The following is a 22701-nucleotide window of genomic DNA, read 5'->3' as shown; positions in this document are numbered from 1 at the left end:
TACTATGTCTTTATTCTCGTTATTTCAACTTTATTCTTGTACAACTTTATTCTCATAATATTATGTCTTTATTTGTGTAATGAAGCCACTTTATTCAAATAAAGTTGTAATACTGGAACTTGATTCTCAAAATATTATGGCTTTATTCTCATTATTTATTTTTTTTAATTAATACTCTGCATATAAAAACATCAGTCACTTAAAAAATGAGATAAATGGCTTCAGTTCCATCAAAATGATCGATTTCATTGATCATGTCCGGCTTCTTTTCACTGACTAAAAATTCAAAGTTTAAGTTTAAAGGTTGATAAATATTTAAATCTGTTGATAAAATAATAAATGCACACCAGTCATTCTTTTATTTATACATACTATCAACATAATTACTTATTCTGATTTTTAAAATTAAATCAGAATAAGTGAGATTTTATACTAAACTCTTTGGCAGAGTTTTCTCATCACTTTCATGCAGGTGAATCAAATATCTGATGAAGAGTTCTACTAAAATTAATGCGTTCATTCAAAAAGTGAATGCTATATTAAATAAAAGATGCATAAATGGCTCCGATACTCACAGTTTATGACCCGATGTTCGTCTTTCATGTCAGGTTGATCTTGGATAAGTTCCCTGTTTTATACCTGAAATTGACAATGACCATCACATTTGGTTAAAACTACTTCCCTTTATTTAACACCAACCAAAAAACCCAAACAAAGCACTGCGGTGTATCTGGAACCACAGTGAGGGAAGAGCTGTGATCAATGCGTTCATCTGACTGGTAAAATCAGGAACCACTTTGAAGATTAAAGAGGATTATTCATTGTTTTTTCTCTTCTGTCAGCATTTGGCTGTCATTTATTTCTTCATATTAGAAGGAGAAGCAACATGTTGGAGCTTCAGATGGAGTTTCACCAATATTTTGACACAAAGAAAAAAATTATTCATTATCTGTTAAAAAATTTGTAAAAGATGCTTTACATCAACTTTATGACATCAGAATAACACAACAAATGTTTTATTTGGTTAAATGTTTTCAACTAAATTACCACAGCTTGTGTTAAATTCGACACATTTATGGTGCTAATAGTTTAACACAACTAATGTATTAAAATTACTTAATAATGATTGTAAGAAACAGTTATAGTGTTAAATAATTTTTAACACAATAAGTCTTGAAATATTAGCAAAGGAAATGTGTTGTTACGTTTACACATTAATGTGCTTTTTGACACAATTTGTGTTGATATTAAGGCAACTTTATTTATACAGCACCTTTCAGCCAAAGACAATTCAAAATGCTTGTACAAGAAAATTAAAAACAACAACAAAAAAATGTGTTAATGTTTAAACAGATTAACACATCTGTTTAAAGAATGAACCCAGATTCTGTTCAGTACCCATCCTGGATGTCAAACTCGAGGCCCGGGACCAAATCTGGCCCACTACAGCATCTTATGTGGCCCTTAATATTAGAGAAGTTTTTATCTTCTTACTGCCAAATCCTGCAGTTTTTGTGATTCCACAGCCATGAAAATTTACACAAATCCACAGATACTCACATTTTTTTCCACACTGATGGATTACTGTCAATTCACTGCATTTTCCAAGAAAAAATTTGAAAATGTCTGGTTTGAGTGATGCTAGCTCCTACCTGCAGGTGATAGTACCTCATACCGCTTCTCCATAAGTTTAAATATTTTGAAGTTTAACCCCAAATTAGCTAAATAAATAAACAAACCTTTTATTAGTTGTAACAGTCTGCCATGACTTTAAATTTCTAAAGTTTGGAAAATGTTTATCTCCTTACACTGTAAATAAAACACATATTGTTGTGTAACAGAGTTAATTTTATCTTCTTTTCTCAACGATCAGGATTTCTCTTAAAAATCTGTCAGGACTGTCAGAAAAGTGTTTTGAATTTAAAACATTAAAATGCAAATTATGTGAACTTCGTTGTTCTCTGCGGTTTTCTGTTTATTGTATTTGTTCCTCTTCACATGAATGAGGTAAAAATTCAAACTTCCTACCTATCGGGTTTGTATAAAAAATAAAGATGAAATGCACATATTTACACATCTTAGTCTAAAATAAACTTTACCCTAAAGGAGACACCTGGAGCTTTGAAAATGGGTGATTTGTTGTCTTACAACGTTTTGGGGACAAACCTCCCTATTTTGAAATCCCACATTAGATAATATATAAAAAAAGCTGTAAAACAATTAAAATGTCTGATTGTGGTCTTTAAAATGAAAGTAACAGGCAGACAGTAGAAATTTTTCACATTCTCTAATTTTTCTGAAAATGAGGAACGAACTGTTCACATATTTACATTGCAATAAATAAACCAGACACTAGAGGGCGCTGTTGAACCTTCAGGAACAAGTAAGAAATGACAAAATAATATTTTCTATGCATTATAACGATATTTAAATTTAACAGCATTCCTTTCAAAATGAATTTTGTTTAATAAAAAATACTTTTTACAGAAGGCTGTGGTTTATGTGAATTACTTCATAAATATCCATGACCCAAATCATTTATTTAAATGTACAAAAGGCTGTTTATCTAGAGGCAGACAATAATCTGTCCATCTTTATTTCTACCTTACACAATCAAAATTACCTTTATTGAAAAACACAAGTCCTGAATCTCAACATAAGTAAAACATTAACATACTGACAAAGATCTTAACTAAAAGGTATTGTGATAAAGAAAAGTGATTCTTATAATTAACTGATAGATCCGGATGAAAATAATTTTGAATAACTACAAATTGAATATTTTACGAGTGTGCAGTGACATTAAACTAAGTATTCTGTGTTAAATTAATGCTAGTCTGAAGATTCTTTATCAGAAAGACAAAGTAGACTTTAAGTAAAACTTTTGCCATTTCTGGCTTGGGGTTTAGATTAAATCAGAAAGCTTTTTTACTTGAATATTAATTTTAACTTGTGGATTTTTCATACAAAGTGACTTTCCTCTTCTCATCTGTCTTGATTTTATGCTGGAAACTTTCACAATAAACTTCCATTTTGCTGCTTTTTTCAGTGTCCTGCCTGTACCGGATCAGCGACAGCGCCCCCTGCCTGCAGAGCTCTCTGGACGTTCTGCCAGAAAACTCCCGGATGTCGTGCAGCCAGAGGCCAGCTCAGGTAGGTGCGTTTCTTCACCAGCTTCTTCATCAGGTAAAATGGAGACAGGTGGTGAGCAGGAATCTCCTCCAGAAACAGCAGAATCAGAACATCCTTCTTCTCATCAAACAGGCGAAAGCTGCAACCAGACAAAAGGAAAACTGAAGACGGTTAAGTTATTCACTCAACGGGGCACTTGATTCACCTTTTATGCTTTCTTATAATGTAAGACCTGCATGCAAAATACATGCTACAGATATTTTAAAGTGCCATATTTTACCAAATTGTTACTATTAATTGAGAGCTATTAGCAGTTGTGAAAACGTAGTTTGTCCTTTTGCTTTTCGTCACACGTTTCAGATCATCAGATAAATTTAATTATCAGACAAAGATCACCTGAGAAAACAGCAGAGATTAAATTATTCTCAGTTGAAGTGTTATCACATTACGTCTTCTTGCCTGTTCATCTAATCATACCTGCCTCGTTCTTTCTGTAAACAAAAACTTTGCTCAGTAGTCATAACATGGCAACCATTTCAGAAACGTGGCCCTAAATGCAATGCTTATTTTTTTTCTCTACCTGTCTGAATAATATCTAAAGACGTATCCTCACCTGGCCATTTGAAACTCGTTTGAGCACCACTCGCTCTGCAGGTAGCTGCGGCTGATCACACAGATGGTTTTCCTGCTGCCGTAAATGGCATCAGTGATGTTCTCTATGATGGGTTTACCTGTGGACACGAAACTGCAGTAAACCAGCTGTCCTTTGAAGAGACACTCACCTGAAAAAGGGCTGTTTGTTTAAATATTCATTTAAAATGTTTTCAGTATGTTTTCAAGCGACTGTAAGAAAAATATCAGTTTTATTTAAAGCATTTTTTAAATGAAAATTTACTTATTTGTTAAAACTGTCATTGTGTGGTGACAGTATATGAGACAGATAATAAATGTTTTTTGTTTTCGTACAGTGGAGTACAATGGGCTTTAAAAAGAGCTCTTTACATAGAATGTACACATACAAAATTTTCTGACAGCATATTAGCTTGTGAATACAATACTATCTATATCTACTATCTATATATTTTTATTATTATTTAAATGTTTTATTGTTGTATGCTATGCTGGGGCAAACAAATTTCCCCCTTTTGAGGATCAATAAAGTATTATCTTGTCTGAACTTATTTTATGTTACTTATTTTATGCATACACAAGAGTGATTGACAGCACTGAGACCCTCCTCCTGGCTCTGATTGGTTGCTCTGTCAAAGCTTTGTATTTCAGTAGTTAGCACAGATTTTTGTCAGATTATTTAACATGCTCCAGGTTCAAATCTTCTGCATGACGTCTCGGGGGTTTGGTAACACAAACTGAAGAAGAGCTGATTTTACCTGGTTGGAAGTCTCTGTGGTGCAGACAGAGTCTCCAGCCCTGCTGTCCCTCCAACACTGGAAGCATCTCTCTGTAAACCCAGCCCTCATCACGGACGTTATAGGACACAAAGGCATCAAACTGATGACCATCGTTCTTCTTCTTCCTTTTGCTATCATAGAGAAAGGCCAGGAAGAGGTAGAATGCATAGACTAGATGCTGCCTTAGGAGGTGGTAAACCAAGGATGTGAGGAGAGTTAGAACGATTAAACAAGTGGTGGAAATGAAGCAGAGAAAGCTGGCGTCGTTAAAGCAGGACTGTGTATGAAAATCTAGTAGCAAGGTTCCTTCTTTGCTGACAGGAAAGGAACATTTATATTGATGAGCGTCTACTACTTGTGTCTGCTTGTTGGTCTTCAACCACTGGATGAAACCTGCATTTGAGCATTCACAGGTGAACAAGTTGTAGCTCAGGTCTAAGTATGTTAGAGACGGGAGAACTTCCCAAACAGCCTCATTGATCGTAATAATTTTATTGTCTGTCAGTTTCAGATATTTGAGTGCAGAAAGGTTGGCTTGCACCAAAAAGTCCATGGATCTCAGCATCGAGTTGGTAAGATCGAGTCTCTGCAGGTTTGGGATTGGTTTAAACAGTTCAGGTTTCAGATCGGACATGTCACTGTTTGTTAATGTCAGGCTGCTGAGATGGGGGTTGAACTGAAATGTATCTACATCTGGAGCTTTCTCAAACACATCCACAGCTTCGAAAGCTTCCAGATGTCCCATAGCTTGAAGCATTTCCTTTAGGATCTTAAGACTAAAGGTGAGGTCTGTGCAGCCGATCACTGTGAGAGATTTTAGTAGTTTTAAATCACTTAAGCCACCAAGTTTGTTTTGATAAGGATTTTTAAAAGTAAAGCCTTTTCCAAAGTAAACGATAAGATTTTCCAAACGCTGCAATCCTTGAAGTTCAGGTTTATACCCATTTGAAAATGAGACATTTAGGTCCACCAGATTCCTCAATTCAGGAAATGTTTTATTTTCCATCAACATTATATTATCACTTGCCATCTTTAAATGTCTTAGGGACTGTAAACCCTCAAAAGTATTTGAAGATAATATATTTATATCGTTTTCACTCATGTCCAAGAACTCAAGCTTATGCAGAGCGACTTTAAATGTGTCTCCAAATGCTCTCAGGTTATTGTAACCCAGATCTAAATGCTTTAGCTCAGTAAGATGCTCTAAAACGCATCTCTCCAGACTTGAAATCTGGTTTGTGTTCAGATTAAGCTCCACGAGACGGGTTGTGTTCTCAAAATCCTCACAGTCCAACTTTGAGATAAAATTGTTATCCAAGTGCAATATCTTAAGGAAGGCGAGGCTCCTGATGTCGTCTGAAACTCTAGTGAGCTTGTTGTCACTCATATTTAGGACCTGCAGCATCTTCATTGATTGTATTGAGCCATTCGTCAGTTCATCTAATTTACTTTCCTGGAGGTAAAGCTCTGTGAGCTGAGAGCAAGGTGCAAGTTTCAAAGTCTTGTTGTTCATATTGTTGTAGAACAAATCCAGCCTCCTCAGTGATTGAATTTTGCAGACAGTAGATAACAGTCCTCTCTTTATCCAACTGACCACCATATTTACTTTAAAATGTCTCAATGAGATGAGATTCTGCAGGACGTTTTTCACTCCTTTACAGGAAAGTGTGTTTTCCTCAACATTAAACTGCGTTATGTTCTCTAGTAACGTTTTGTCAGATATGTCCCATTTTAGTTTGGTTACTTTTGGACATGTTGAAAGTTCTACCACCTGAAGGTAAGGGAAGATAGGGGTGGTGATGCTGAACTTCCTCAGGGAGCCACCAGAAATAAACAGCTGCTGTAAACTTGAGGATTTGTTCAGCAGGAAGTTTTTGCTCTCAAAGGACGACAGTTCGTTACATCTAAGGCTGAGCGTCTGTATCTGTGGTAGCTGAAAGATGGGCTGAATGTCGGCAGTGTTTTTTAACGTATTATAATCCAAGTTCAAAACTTTTAAGCTTGTAAGGAACCTAAAGGCAGAGCCATGAATGAAACAAATACCACTATGGCTTAAATCAAGTGTGGTGAGATTAGACAGACCCTGGAACATGTTTGCGGTCAGGGTGAAGAGGTAGTTGTTTCTCATCATAAGTGTTTCCAATGAAACCAAATCATTGAAGCATCCATCATCCACAGAAGTGATGCCACTTTTTCTCAGTCCCAGATATCTCAGCCTAGACATGCCACGGAAATCATCTTTAATTGTCTGAATGTTGTTGCCCCTGAGCTCAATAGAAACAGCGTCTTCGGGAATGTCGTCAGGGATGGAAACAAGGTCCCTGTTCGCACAGTCCACAGAAACACCAGCGGACGGGTTGTCCTCAAAAAGTATTGAACAGTTTTTCAGTGAATAAGTCAGACAGGGATTAAAATGAAGAAGGAGACAGAAAAGTCTCAGGATGAAATTTGAAAGCAAAGCCATGCTTGTTCAGTTGATGAGTTTGTTACGGAGATCATCTGTGGAGCACAATTAGCAAAACATTTTTCATTAATAACATTTTCAGCTGGTGTGGTTCTCTTTCACAGTGTACTGAGTAAAATGAACCAAAGTATTTGAAAGATCTGTTCCCCTCCTTGCCTGTGGTGGCGCTGCAGCACAAGACACTGTAGAAAACAACATGCAGACCTCTGTAGTAGACACTGAACACAACTTCCTCTTTTACAAAATGTGAACAAAAACGGAACAGCGTCATATTTTAACGGTTGTAGGATTTATATCTTATCTTTGGTAAAAGACCAACAGTCATTTCTCCCTCTAACATGTTTCTTTTGGTTGTTTTTACCCATAATGCCCTGCACTACAGTCTGCTTCCTTCTTTTCAAAAAATGAAAGAGAAGTATAATTTAGATAAACAAGAATTTTATAGGTACCCACAATTGAGAGACTATTATAAGACAGAAATCAGGTGGGATCCCTCTGTGGAAGTGAATGGGGTGATTAAAATTGTGATAAATTCAGTCAGTGGAACAAAAATTAAAATAATCTCTACTCTATCAAAAACTGATGATAAATAAACGTTCAACTAAGTATATAAAAGTGGGAATCAGAGCTTAACATGACAATTTCTGATGAAGATTGGCTGGAAATGTGGAAAACACATCAGACATCCACCAATTCACGGATATGGAGGAAGTTCTCATGGAAAAATCTAATACGATTTTTCATCACACAAACATGGGGTGTTGGAGGAATTGTGGATCAATGAACGCCGATCATTCTCATATTCTGGAACGATTTTAAAATTCAATTTTGGAAAAATGTGCATGAAACTGTGAGGAAGATTCTGGGATATGATTTCCTATGAGTAGTGTGGTTCTATATCTTTGCAAATTTAACAATATCAAAGTAAAAGACAGGTTTCTGATTAAGATAATGTTAATAGCTAGCAAGAAAGCTATTATGAGGAAATGGGGAGAGGCAGACCCCCCTTGTCAAGAACAATGGACTGGAATAACAGAAGAAATCTACATTATGGAAAAACTGACACATTGTTTGAGACTTCGGCAAACACAAATGGAAGAAAAATGGAAGAAATGGACAACATTCAAGACCAAAGACAGTGACAAAATAAATAGCTAGACAAACTAGACGGGACAAAGGTCAAATAGAGAAATATTTGGATGTTGAATGTAAAGTGTTCATGTACATTGTGTATGTAAACAAATGTGAAAAATACTAATAAACAGTTAAATGATAAAAAGACAGGACAGATGTGAAAGACTGGAATTAACCTAGAGAAATTTTATTTTACTTTAAATTTATAAATATGAATATCTTTTCCTGTTTTTTAAAATGTCATTCTGAAGCTTGTATAGTATAGTCATTTACAGAAGTTAGCAAAGCCCAAAGGTTAAAAAAAAAAAGTTAAACACATTTTATGGGCAATTTTAGGACTTTAATAGGCATGTTTAAACATTTTATGACAAATGTATCCAAAATAAATATCTGATGATCTCATTGTCAAAGAGCTTTCTTACTAAAAATAAATATCTTTCATTGTTCAGAGTACATAATGATGCAATGATCCTACACATATCTAAATGGCAAACTTGAATTTCATTAAAAGATAAATGTTTTAGTTTTGTGAGAAAATTGAAATTTAATTAAAGTTTTTTCATATTTGTCAGTTGGTCAGAGATTAATAAATGTAATTGATACTCACTGGTTGTCCTCAGATCTTCATGTTCAATCTCTAGACCTAAAATAGAGAAATGAGGACTGAAAGGGGTGTTCAAGTATCTCACTTGAGACTTCCTTAAATTACAAAAAAAGAAACAACACAAGGCGTGTGATACATTTTGGCTTCACTAAAATGCTTTAAACACTGAAGGTGTCCAAATAGCATCAAGCCATGTTATAATTAATTTAAATGATTTGTCATTAAGAATTAAATATAGATAATTTTACAAATAATGCAATTTCTTTAAAAATTATATTATCTGGGGATTTATCATGCTGTACATTATTAGAGGTCAAACTACAGATGTTTAAAATGTCTTCAGGATAAGTTGAGGTGAGATTGTTAATTTCCTTTAGTGGTTAAAGGAACATGCACAAAACGATCCCCATCTGTATTTTGACCTTTTCCTTATTGTGTGTCAATTTAGTTCCTTCTTTTAGATGCACTGTTGTCCTTTCACAAAACAGTTTACTGAAGTGAAAGGGAAGTGTAGCAATACAACAGAATAAAAATAGAGTAAAAAGTGTGGCCAGAGGAGGCAACGTTGTGGTACTTCTGTGAGGAAGTAATATAAACAAGCACAAAAATCGGACAGAAGATATGGAAGCTTTTAATAATTAAAACACAATTTCTGTTTTTAATTGCATGTATTTAATTATTCACACATTAAATTAAATAATAAATCCAAGTCAATTTATTAAGTTGGTATGTTAAAGAAATGTAAATAAAGTAAGTTTGACACACTTAATTCAATTACATTAACTTTTTTTTTAAATGTTGGCACTCCTCTTTTTTCATGGTTGGGAGGCGTTCAAGCAGTGAATCTAGAGAAAGACCAGACATTGGCAAAGTACTCAAAAATTGTACCCACGTAAGAGTGACTCTACTTCAACATAATTTTTACTCAAGTAAAAGTAAAAAGCAGCGATCCGAGTAAAAGTAAAGTATTTGGTAAAAAGTCTACTGAAGAACTGAGTATCTGATCAAATTGTCAATCATTTAATTCTTAAAAATTACATATAAAGGTAAGTAGAATTTTTTTGTATTTTAAATACACAAATGACAATAATTCATATAAGTAACAAAAATAACGCAAAAGAAAAATTTTCCAAATCAATTTCTTTCAAAAAAAAAAGTGAACATTTGGGTAAAATATATTTCAGTGGGTAGGGAATCGAGAAATAAGAGAAGCGATACTTCATAATAAAATTACTCAAGTAAAAGTTATACTTCTAAAAGTACTTTTAAAAGTACTTTTCCCCCAAAAAAACGTTACTCAAATAAATGTTATTGAGTAAATTTTACTGGTTACTACCAAAGTCTGAGAAAAACCAGTGTGACCCACACAAATCGCACAGTATCATTTGTTTATTTTATATTGAGAATAGCTTATAATGTATATAAAAAAAACTTTACAAGGAACATTTCAGTTGTAAGTGAAAAATCATTTTAGAAAGTTAAAGTTATCTCTAGTTGATCCTGAGGTGAATGCGGTTGTGGAGCGCGCCACAAGGGGGCGGTGTGGTATGAATTCAGTAGGTCCGCCAGGCGAAGTAAACCTTCTTGCTGCTGCCCTTCTCATCGTTTCTCCTGTTTATTCAGGTAATATTGCATAAAATGCATACAAACTCACTTAAAGGAGAACTGTGTGTGATTTAGGTGCTTTATAGCCAACGTATTTGTGGTTTTATTCAAGTTTAACCATGTTAACGGAGCGGTTAGGCTGCGCTCGTTACCAAGCAGACCCAAGCTGTGCAACGGCGGCGCTCCACCCCTACTTTAACTGTAGAAGACAAGAAGTTGTGTAATGGCGGCGCTCCACCCCTACTTTAACTGTAGAAGACAAGAAGCTGTGTAATGGCGGCGCTCCACCCCTACTTTAACTGTAGAAGACACGAAGCTGTGTAATGGCGGCGCTCCATCCCTACTTTAACTGTAGAAGACAAGAAGCTGCGTAATGGCGGCGCCCCATCCCTTCTTTAACTGTAGAAGACACGAAGCTGTGTAATGGCGGCGCTCCACGTCCACGTTAAGTGTAGTAGTGTAGAATCCCGGACGCTCTTATAAAGTTTAGTTATCACTGTTTTAATAGGAAAATGGCCAGTTCTTTTATACATTTAATATTGATTATTATTGCTTTGGGAAAAATATAACAATGATTAATTGGCAGTCCAAGTAGAAGCAATTGGGAATATTATTTCAGTTGACACTCTTGTAACTATATAAGTTTGCTATTGTGTGGAAACCCACAGATTCATCCAAATGAAAGCACTATTTTAAAGGTAAAATGTTTAAAGATAAAGAACAGGCACATAGAAATAGATTTTTTTTAAATGGTAATTATAAGCAGAATAGAAATTTATTTTAAACATAGAAACATAATAATTTATTTATGTACAACAGAAATGTGAATTGAAATGTATTTTTGAATACAAATTTGAAATTAAAGACACAATGAAGCGAGGCTGCATTGTGTCTCGCTTCATTGTGTGAAGCGAGACACAATGAGGCTTCATTGTGTCTATCTGAATCAATCTGAATCTTTTTAGCAGCACATTCAGATTGTTTTTATGTTCCCACAGCATGTTCCCATGAAACGGGAACATGCTGCTTCCCGTTTCATTTCTCCTGAACCTGTTTGGCATGGATCAAATTGTATTCTGGGAAAAAAAAACTCATGCAAACTTTGAAACATGGAGATGACAGTATTGGTTTTTATTTTGCTGCTGCAGGACCTAGCCAGCTCACCATCATAGAATCCACCATGTTTATGAAAAGGTTATAAAAGAACATGTCGGATGAAAAAAATTTTTATCTAAAAAAGAACTGGATGGTGCAACATGATAATGGAATTTATCTAACCACCAAAATAAAGATCTGGTTCCGGTTCTCAGTTACAGAACTCAGCGAGCACTATATAAATACAGGAAAAAAGAGGTCTCAGAGGTCTTGGACCGTATCTAACGGAGCATAAAGGATGAGCATTTCAGGAACACCAGTGAAGTGAAACTAAATCTTTAAAAAAAAAAGAATAAAAGGCAAGGTACAGTCAACATAACTAAAATCATAGACCATAACAAAATAATTGGTAATAAAATTTTATAAGTTAAAGCCTCTAGTAAAGAATCAATGAATATAAAATAAATGACTAAATCAATACTGAAAGAGCCAAAAGAGTGAAGTAAAAAACAACAAACAAAAAACCTATTTAAAATGTTATTACACATTGTTTACTATTTTAGTGTATTTTATCTTCTCACAATAAATGAAGTAACCGTAGCTTGATAATTTAATATTTTTCTTGGGCTATAGTCTGTAGGGCAATATTTCTTCTTCAGTATTTTCAATTTCCTTTTTAGCAGCAGATTCAGATTGTTTTTATTTTTCTCTTCCAAACCAGTAAAAAATAAAATAAAACTGTGATGCTAAAACTCACTTATATTACCAACCATGATTTAAAAGTGGTGTTACTTACTTTATTATAATCTGTAATTAAAAATTACTTGAGCTTAATTGTTTTCCTTAAAATTAAGCTAATAAAATGGCAACTGGCAAAGCACTTTTAAATCTGTCAAGTGCAAAATGTTTAAATTGAAAATAAATAAAATGAGTAAAAAGTGACATTTGACAGATTTAAACTTCATGTTTGGTTCTGCTTTCTCTGCTCCACTCAGCTGTGACAGGAAGCAAACAAGAGGAACAATAAGGCATCTATTCCTAAAATGGTGACAACCAGTGCATCATTCTCAAGGAAAATAACTGGTGTTTTTCCTTTTATGCATTTGGAGGACAGAAAATAGCTATTTAATGAGAGAGTAATAATAACAACAGATATCACTGTTTTTATTATATTCATAACAGTTATAATCTTGAAGACCTTCAGTACTAGACCTTTCCATTTAGCAACCTGTTTTGCATTAATGATTTATGTTTTGCATTTACCGTATTTTCACGACTATAAGGCTCACCGTACTAAAACGCGCAGTCTCAGTTTTTGTTCCATTACCGTATTTAACACAAACATAAGGCGCACCTGATCATAGGGCGCAGGTTTTATATCACCATAGGCGGCAGTTTCTGTCCATTAGGATGGCAGCCAAGCACAACAGTAAAAGAAGACTTTTCGTACCCCGTTGTGCGTATCGCTACCGTGCTGGTCCCCTTCTTCTCCACAGTGTGACTCACCGGGACGTCGAAATTGAGCGGCACCTCGTCCATGTTAGTGATGTGGCTGGGCTGGATGTATTTTTCGGCGATGTGTTCGGTGCAGTAGCAGCGGAAGATGACCAGCTTTTCATTATAATCCGCTGGAAGTGTCTGCGCTACCGTAGTCCTGGTCCGGATGGAAAAATGGCACCGTTTTATGAAACGAAAGCACCAAGACGGACCTCCTTGGAAATGTTCCAATTTTAATTTCTTCTGCTAGTGTTACTGCTGTTAGTCGAATGGTGACCGTCGAAACGCTTCTCCCACTTGTTCTCTGCTCGATGATCAACTGCTCTCGTCTTTCCTCCAACTCAGGCCACCTCGCCTTATTTCCACGGAAGCTCAGTTGCGTCTTCTTGACCTGTCGGAGCTCGTTTTTCAGCTTCCTGCACTTGCGAATCATCGATTAAGTGTGTCTCTTTGCCATTTTCAGGGTTGTTAAAACAACGATGTTCAGCATTACGCACATACCCGTTCTTTTATATACAATCTACGCTCACACGTCCCCCTTTAACGTTCTCATGGTGTTCTCTACTACGTCCGCCTTGCAAAAACAACACAGGGCGCAGCACATTTTGAAGAAATAAGAGTAGCGATACTTTTATGTGCGCCTTATAGTCGTGAAAATACGGTACAAAACCTAAACATGCATGTTTTGTGAGAGCATTTATTTTTCTCAAGGTTATTTATTGTGACTCAACATTAAGATTAACAAACACTTTTTCTGACCTAAGTTTTATTCTTGGCACTGTAAGCTGCTGAAAATGGACAATGAGTTACTTTTTTCTAAAGGTTACTTTTAGTTTACAATTATTTATATTTTGTTGTGAATGTATTATTAGTATATACTGCTTTGTTTATGTGGTATTTGTATTTTATGTTTTTAATGTTCTTTAAAATTTTACTTAGCATTTAAGTAATAAAAAACAAACAAGAAAAGTTACTTGACTTTTTATAGTTTTTTCAGTCAACTTAATGAATCATTGGCCAATTTATCACCTGGAAAAAACACACATATACATTTATTAATGTAAAAGTTTACAGCATTAAAAATTGGAAATTATAAGATCAGTGGTTCTATGGGTTGACCTCAGATGGAAATTTTATGACTTATGCTATTCCATAATGTAATATCTATTTTCATTTTAGTTTATTGTTATTCATTTTTCTTTTTTCAGGTAAACAACATATTTTATATTTTTCCACTGAGATCCAGGTCCGTGCATTATCTGACAAGCTGCATTAGTGCTAAAGACTAAATTTGTCCAAGCATCAAATCTCACAGGATTGTGTTTGCTGCTCTGTGACACGCTTAGTCAACTTTCCACTTTCTGCTGCCAATTTCATTTTTTTCCCCTTCTGCTTAAAAAGACTTAAAAGCAACACTCCACCGCCACCTGGCCATCTGGATCTCTCTGGAGCACCATTCACTCTGCAGGTAGTGTCGGCTGATCACACAGATGGTCTTCCTGCTCCCAAAAATAGCATCAGTGATGTTCTCCATTATGGGTTTACCTGTACGCAAAATATATGTGTTTTATTAATTCTCTGCATTGTTGCTCAGATTTGAAGAAGACCAAAGGTTTGAAAAGTGTTATTTTATGTTATCCAAAGCATCATGCTGTCACCACAACTTTCCTTATGAAGAAAATTATGTATTGTTTTTAACTAACTTCCTTTTAGTCATGGGATTTTTCTTGTGTCGTTTCCAATACGGTTAGATTTCTGGCATGAGTAACCAGCAGTTCTGTTAAAAAATCCTGCTGCTTGATCTGTTAATTTCTGCAGCTCTTCCAGAGTTACCATGGCCTTCTTGGTTGCTTCTCTGATCAATTTTACAGGTTTTACCAAACCTGTAAAATTTACCAAAATTTACAGGTTTGGTAAATTGCCAAACCTGTAAATTTAGATGAATTCAGTCCATCATATTTCTGCAGATGATGATCTAGTGGCACTGTTTTATGTCATAACTTCCTCACAGTTACATTGCTGCCTGTCTGCTGTGTTTCTGTATTAATGACTGGTCTTATCTGACCTTCACTAACAAGCCTGTTGAGTTACACTAAACTTTATTTTATTTATTTTTAATATGGTGACAACCCCTGGTTATTAAGTACACTTAAACCGCTCAGTTATTTTCACACGTTAACACTTTAAATGGCCATGTCTTATTTTACTTATGTGATTTTGAACTTTTTGCAGCTAGATTCGAAGTTTGGATGTGTAAATGAGCTGACCTAGCAAAGCATCCACATTAACAAAAAGGTGCATGAGAATGTGACATGTAGTTTGATTTCTTTATTTTGCAACAATGGTGTTAGGAATTTGCTTAGAGAAAGTTCTGTTTTTGAGAATGTTCTGTAAAACCATAGGTTTGCATATTTGAAAGGTTGCACTTCAATACTCCTGTGATTATTCTGGTGTTTTGTGAAGATACTTCAAGCCCTTTGGTAGAGCGGTGCACACAGACTTAACTGAATACTCCTCAACATTCCTTAAACTTTTGTTCTGAAATTAACATGAAATGAGAAGTAGGCAGGTTGTGTTAAAAAATGTCTCGCTAGCTGAACTGACTTCCAGCAATCCTCCAGAGGACCAATGGTCCTTCAAATGCCAACATTAAAGCTGAATGTTTTTGGTTGTACACCAATGTTTTAGGTTTTGAAACCTATAGGAAATAGTTAAATTTTTAGATGAGGGAGCCAGAATTTGTTGAGATCTCTGTGACGAGTCCTTATGTTGTAAACAACTTGAAAAGTTGCTAGGAAAAATGCTCGAAATGCAAAACTGGAAGAATAGAGGATCCTTGAATTCATCAGCACTGTGCCACTTGAGATATATAAGTGCTGCTTGAAAATAAAAAAAAAGATCTCCAGTTCTGTGTGAAAGTTTCCACAGTCACTCCACAGACAACACAAGTGAGCAGAGAAAGGCTGATTTCAGATGCAGTAAAAGGCCGCAGATGCTCTTTGTAGCCCTCTCTCTTTAACATCAAAACATGGAGATTCACTTGCAATTTTTACATTTTTTACAGTTGGTTCAAGCTTTTAAATAACCAAAACGAAACTAGATAAAATAATTTCACAACAATTAGGTGCTAATTGATTTAATTTTTGTTTTTCCCAATTAGAGTTATAAATAAAGTGACCTGTGTGTGCAGAAGAACTTTGACATCACATAGCAGTGTTTATGAAACCCATAATGCAGTGGTCCCCAACCCCCGGGCCGCGGACCGGTACCGGTTCGTGGGCCAATTGGTACCGGGCCGCGCAAAAAATAATTAAATATATTTGTTTTGTGTATTATCGGAGTCTGAATGAGCTTTTATTTTGAAAAACCTATAACCGGATTCTGTCGGTTGTCTTGCGCGCCAACAGGGAGTAAGTAACAGGCAAAATGAGTAATAAAAAGTTATCTTAAGAAAGTTTTTTTACAAAGGGGAAAGTGGTCAGTGAAGAGGCAGAAGAGCCCACTTGCAAGAAAAGAAAAAAAACATTTAACAGACAATACCAGGAGTCCTACTTGAAATATGGATTTATCCCGGTAGGTGATTGTCATATTCCAAGCCCGCTCTGTGTCATATGTGGTGACCGGCTTGCTAATGAGGCAATGAAGCCGTCAAAATTGCTTCGGCACTTAGAATCAAAACATCCCGGATTAAAAGACAAGCCGCTGGAGTATTTTGAAAGAAAAAAACAAGAACATGATGGACAGAAGAAATTACTGAGGGCCACCACAACAGTAAATGCAAATGCCCTGAAAGCATCGTACTTGGTATTGCTAAGGCTAAAAAGCCATTTACTATTGGTGAAGAATTGATTTTGCCCTCCGCTAAAGACATTTGCCGTGAACTACTAGGAGAGGCTGCTGTTAAAAAGATCGAGCAAGTGCCTCTGTCGGCTAGCACCGTGACTCGCCGCATTGAAGAAATAGCTGAAGACATTGAGACACAACTGTTGGAGAGGATTAATAAATCACCGTGGTACGCCCTCCAGGTAGACGAATCTACAGATGTTGACAACGAGGCAATACTACTTGTGTATGTGCGATATATTTATCAGGAGGAGGTGCATGAGGATATGTTATGTGCATTATCGTTGCCAACCAACACCACCGCCGCAGCACTTTTCAAGTCGCTGGATGGTTATATATCAAAAAAACTGAAATGGTCCTCTTGTGTCGGCATATGCACAGACGGAGCTGCTGCTATGACCGGACGGCTGTCTGGTTCAACTGCTCGGATTAAGGACGTTGCACCTGAATGTGAATCTACACATTGTATCATTCACAGGGAAATGCTGGCAAGCCGAAAAATGCCGCCAGAACTGAACAGCGTATTGAATGATGTTGTTAAAGTTATTAACAATGTCAAAGCACAAGCCCTTAACTCTCGCCTCTTTGAGCAACTTTGTGAGGAGATGGACGCAGAGCACAGACACCTTCTCTTATACACTGAAATAAGATGGTTGTCCCGAGGAAAATCGCTGGCCAGAGTGTTTGAATTACGAGAAACGCTGCAAAGATTTCTCTCAGAAAAGAAGTCGCCGCTGGCAGCACATTTCAGTGATAAAGAATGGGTCGCAAAATTGGCTTACCTGTGCGACATATTCAACCTGCTCAATGAACTCAATCTGTCACTTCAAGGAAAAATGACAACTGTCTTCAAGTTGGCAGATAAAGTAGCTGCATTTAAAGCCAAATTGGATTTGTGGGGACGGCGCGTGAACAAAGGCATATTGGACATGTTTCAAACACTAGCGGGGATTTTGGGTGAGAATGAGCTTGAGCCTTCATTCTCTCAGCTGGTGCAGGATCACCTCTCTTTGCTTTTAAAGGAGTTCGAACGCTACTTCCCAACCACAAAAGACCCATGAACTGGCAAGGAATGGATCCGCGACCCATTTGTTAACAAACCAGGTCAATATAGCATGTCTGTGCAAGAAGAAGATCAGCTGCTGGAGATCGCAAATGATGGCGGCCATAAAAATATGTTTGAGACAGCAATTCTGCCGGTGTTCTGGATTAAAGTCATGGCAGAATACCCTGACATCGCCACCACAGCACTGAAAACCCTGTTGCTATTTCCGACATCATATCTATGTGAAGCGGGGTTTTCTGCAGTGACAGCGACCAAAACAAAACAACGGAATAGGCTGGACATAAGCAACACACTTCAAGTGTCGCTATCCCCCATCAATCCTAGATGGAGACTTGGAGAGAAACAACCTCAGGGCTCACATTAATGTGTTGTTGTCATGAGTTAAAATGTTCTTAAAAATAAAATGTTCTTTATATTCATTTTTGCGACATATCTGTATTTTATTTTGAAGGGATGTTTAAACGTTACAGCGTTTGAGCGTTAGGGCAGTGGTCAACAAGAGAGAGCTTGTGAGTCTATTTGAAATATATTTATATTAATCTATTTCTAATTCAAAAATCGTGCCGTGTTCACATTTAGAGTTGTCGGCTGATTTTCAAAACCTGAGAGACCACACACCAACCGCTAAAATAAACAAAAAAAACTTAAGTATATAACAGTTTCGATCATGCAGTGTGGTACGAGTCAGGAGCAACACACCACACCCGAACCGACTTCACTCACCGACATTCAGATTCCAGATAGAGAAATTTGTAAAAACCCACTGTTTATGAATTTAGAATAAACAAACGCGGCTGACAAGGTAGTTTGTGAGCTTATTTTAAGCGATAAAAGATATATATAACAAAGAAAATGCGTTGGATTTTGCGCACTGCACTATATGGAGGTAAATTCTGTTACAAAAACCATCAACAGATGGTTGTTTCTTTAAGCGTCATTGGTTAATGACCGAGATAGTTGATTGTTATTACAGTATTTACTATTTTAATGTTTACAATTAAATGTTTACAATTACATTGCCCATTGTTTACAACAACAATGGGCACAAAATAACAAATATACGTCTAGTTAACTAATTTTAAAACCAGGCATTAATCAATGTTTTCCTAGTGAAAATCTATTTCCAATGCATGTGGCTGGTGTCAGCATCAAGCACTGACTGAATAAATAACCTTATCATTATAATCTAATTATGTTAAGTTAATAATAAATAGCTGAAATGCTAACGGATTTATCAATTGCGGTCGCAATTTCGCTCCAACTCCTCTCCTAATCTTTTCTATGGATATTCCTTTACGAAATGTTTAATAAACAGTAACGTTGTTTCCACATATGATCTCCGAAATCCACCGGATTCTTAGTTGCGCCAGGTCAGCTGTTGTTTGTTTGGGATTCCCTCTTACGTTCTTACGTCACCGCGATTTCTGACTGGCTACCTGTCACATTCAACAGGCTGCGTTCTCGCTCCCAGTCAGGGAAAACCCCACAAGCTGCGACAGTCCAGATTTTAGATCACGTTTTTTGTAAGACACTACATAGCAGGATTATCGCATTGAAATCACGTTCTAAGATTGTCATAACGGTAAAATAATGGGAGAAATTATGCCATGTGAGACACCCCCCCACCCGGGCCGCAGAAAAATTTCCAAAGCTTGACCGGTCCGCGGTGACAAAAAGGTTGGGGACCTTTGCCATAATGGACGGCGCCGTTTATTCATCAATGGAAGCCAATGAGCCAGAAAGGCTACATACGCAACTTACATCGAACTTCTTCACAGCAGCCTGAACAGCCCGACTCAGATCTTTTCACCCACAAAATCTGATCTGTGCAACTTCCACACGTATAACTAATTTGCATACGATTGTTTTCCAAGCGTCTGCGGTCTGAACGGTCATTATAGTTGACTCAACGTGAGACATCGTCATAATTCTGTAACTTCTTGTAACTAACTTCTGTATTTTTTTTTATTAATAAATCACAATTGAACATCAAAAAACAGATTCAACAACACAATTTTCAAATCAGACCAATCAGGAAACCCCAAATCAAAAAATTGTGTTTATTTGATGACCTGCAAAATTTGTAAGATCCAATATGTGGGTGAAACAAGTAACAGCCTAAGATGGGGAGGCTGTCAGGAAGTCATAATTATCACCCTGGATCGATAGCTACAGTTAAACAACAAGAGTGCCTTTGTGCACATTCATTGTTTATTATATTTAAACTGTCATACATGCCCCAAGTGATCAGAAAACATACAGAGTAAAGTTAAAGAACTTTGAAAGATTACAAACATTTCTATTTACAATTTCACAGTGCCCCTCCTTCCTAGATAGGCTAGTGTGGCTACCTATTTTAGCCACTGGCTCCAGTGGCTCAACAACCGAGCAGCGGTGGCCTTGGTCCAGTGGACGCCGTCCCTGGCAACTGCGAAGGCCTGTCTCTCCAGCGCCTGGATGAAACCGCTGAGCTGCGCTATTTCCACATTCATGTGGGTCAAGGTCACCTGTTCCAAGAGGGGTAATGCCAGTGAGAAGTTCACTGCAGGGACAAAAATCTCCGCCTGTGGACATTTCACCCTACCTGCTCTGAGTGCAGTCCTCATCTCCTGCACAGCAGCATCTTTGTTCCTCTGGGCCCAAAGGTTGATCCCCAGGGAGAGACTCAACCGCTCAACATTCTCAAACACAGGTGCTTTATTAAACAGGTGGGTCAAGTGCCTCCACTTAGTGCCAGGGAAGCTGTCAAACCTGCAAATCCGGGTTCTTAATGGCCGGAAACCTGGCTACATTTGAGTCCCCCAGGATTACATATTTGTTCTTCAGGTTGAGGGACCAGTTCCTCATTTTATTTAAAGTCTCTACCTAGTGGGTTGCTCGGGTTACCTGGGCAGGTGATGGAGGCAGACTCCCCCTCCTTCGTAATGAGGTAAAGCTGGACCTCATCAACGGTGTCTAAGTTGAACCTCCTTCCCAAGTTGCGTCTGGCCCATTTGACTGCAATCTCCATCAAGTGGAGGTGCGTCTCCGCCTGACGCACCTCCTCGTATTGACCACGCAGGATCATGATAGTGCTCCACGCCCAGTGCCGCACGTTGCCGTCAAAGTCCAGCGTCTTCGTGCTGGGATTAGCCGTCTTGATAGCGGTAGCTAGGCTAGCTGGATCGCGGGCGGGTCCTGATCATTACGCGACACGTTTCTCAGGTGGTGTGTGGCTTTAAGCAACCGGTGGAAGGCTCTCACCTTGACCGTGAAGAGCGGGTCCTCAGGCTGCTGCACTTTTTTTAGTGCTTTTTTCGTTTTTTTTCCCCACCAGGAGGTCAATAGGTTAACTGACTTCCACCAATAGATCAGTGTTTCTCAAACTTTTGCAGGCTGAGGAATGCTTGCCCCATTTAAAAAAAAAATAAAAACACTCACGGACCACCTAACATGAAATTGCCCTCTCAATATGTTCAACCTGAAATGAAAACATTAGTGTCTTAACTCATTGTTCCTCCTCATGTGAAGGGTGGCGCTGTTTTGTAAATGTGACTGGCCACAGTAAAATTATGAATAACTCAGGGCATTTTGAGTTTTACAGATTCTGAAGGTATTGATTCTGAGCTTTCAAATGATAGAAAACACAGAGATCAAAAAAAGTTACTACAAGTGTTTTGTGAACTAATAATGCTTTAGAAGCATAATAAGATTAAAACTTGAGTTGCGTTGACAAAAACAAACATGTTCTTTTGGCCTGACAGTTTTAATTTAGGTGTTAATGCAGTTAGTCAGCGTGGGGTGCAGTACTGCTCACGGCAGACCTAGCTCTGCATGCTACGTATCGTAATGATGCTCAAAAACAAAAGTTATGCAACTTTCCACCTGTATCTTCAGGCTTTCTTTTTAGTCTTAAGCCATTTGTCCATTATTATTATTAAACACAATGCTTTGCTAAGCTAACTGTAGCTAACGTCACGACAAATAAATGGTTGTTTACATGCAGTTCCTAGCGGGCCACTAGTGGGCGCCTGTGGACCATCATGGGACCACAGTTTGAGAAAGACTCCCACAGAGGTATTTTACCATGAAACATCCACTTCAAAGTCTGCTGATTTCTGATGAGGGATGCTGCACTTTTTTTAGTGCTTTGTCTGATTATCTTGTTTTTCACTCAAACAAAAACTCTTCAGAAAATTGCCAATTTTCTAAGCAGCAAAACAGGAAGAATGTTTTAACGTGAGGACCCTGAATGACTGTAAACAAATGGTTGATTCTGTGATGACGGAGCCACAGACAGTTGAGCTGTAGCGTCCTTGACCTGCCACAAAATGCTTGAAATGCAAAACAAAGAATGGAGGGTCCTTCACTGCATCAGAATCACATCGCTTAAGATATTTAAGAGCTGCTTGAAGTAAAAAAGGGTTTTCAGGTCTTTGTGAAAGTTTCCATGGACACTCAACATGTCTGAGCAACAAAAGACTGTTTTTATATGCTGACAATAGGCAGGAATTTGTTTTAAATAAAAACAAGGCTTCAAGTTGAATTTTTTTATGAACATTTGGTGCTTTAGTTCCTTCATAACTTCTCAAAGGACTCGAATCAACAAACCAGACATAAGATAACCCTCAAAAAAGTGCATTTTTACCTAATCCCTCCCCTTAAATACTCACACCAGCCGAGTTATAAAGTTTGGATTCTGAAGGAATCGTCTGATTTGCTTGCAGTTTGGTTCACAGAAAGACCAGTGAAGTTTACGGAAGTTTTTTACGAACTGCTGCGTGTATGAAACGCACCAGGAGGCAGAACTTTACAGCATCATGAGTTGATCAGCGCAGCACCGGCAGTCAGAACAGGTGTTGGAGAAGACGCC

At 37.2% G+C, this 22701-nt stretch overlaps 1 protein-coding gene and 1 long non-coding RNA gene across 3 annotated transcripts in view; one reads left to right on the top strand and one right to left on the bottom strand.

Annotated features, from left to right (window-relative positions):
- Positions 1 to 636: 636 nt before the first annotated feature.
- Positions 637 to 8796, bottom strand: LOC122843178 (toll-like receptor 13). Of its 2 annotated transcripts, XM_044137760.1 has the most exons (4): positions 8747 to 8796; positions 4521 to 7040; positions 3746 to 3863; positions 637 to 3271 (listed from the first exon to the last, which is right to left on the bottom strand). In XM_044137760.1, the coding sequence occupies exons 2-4, from the start codon at positions 7003 to 7005 to the stop codon at positions 3046 to 3048; spliced, it is 2829 nt and encodes a 942-aa protein (XP_043993695.1). In that variant the 5' UTR covers positions 7006 to 7040; positions 8747 to 8796; the 3' UTR covers positions 637 to 3045. The 2 variants fall into 2 exon arrangements, with proteins under 2 accessions (XP_043993695.1, XP_043993694.1); XM_044137759.1 differs by lacking the exon at positions 8747 to 8796 and having other exon boundaries at positions 4521 to 8189.
- Positions 8797 to 10288: 1492 nt separating this feature from the next.
- The window catches only part of LOC122843181, a 28428-nt gene continuing 16015 nt past the window's right edge, over positions 10289 to 22701 (top strand). Inside the window, exon 1 of the long non-coding RNA XR_006372675.1 lies at positions 10289 to 10366. This is a non-coding gene — a long non-coding RNA (uncharacterized LOC122843181). The remainder of the gene's footprint in view (positions 10367 to 22701) is intronic.

This window comes from Gambusia affinis, linkage group LG14, assembly GCF_019740435.1.
Source record: "Gambusia affinis linkage group LG14, SWU_Gaff_1.0, whole genome shotgun sequence".
Taxonomy (NCBI): domain Eukaryota; kingdom Metazoa; phylum Chordata; class Actinopteri; order Cyprinodontiformes; family Poeciliidae; genus Gambusia; species Gambusia affinis.
The sequence above is the reverse complement of the archived record's forward strand: the minus strand, read 5'-3'. Positions and strand labels throughout refer to the sequence as shown.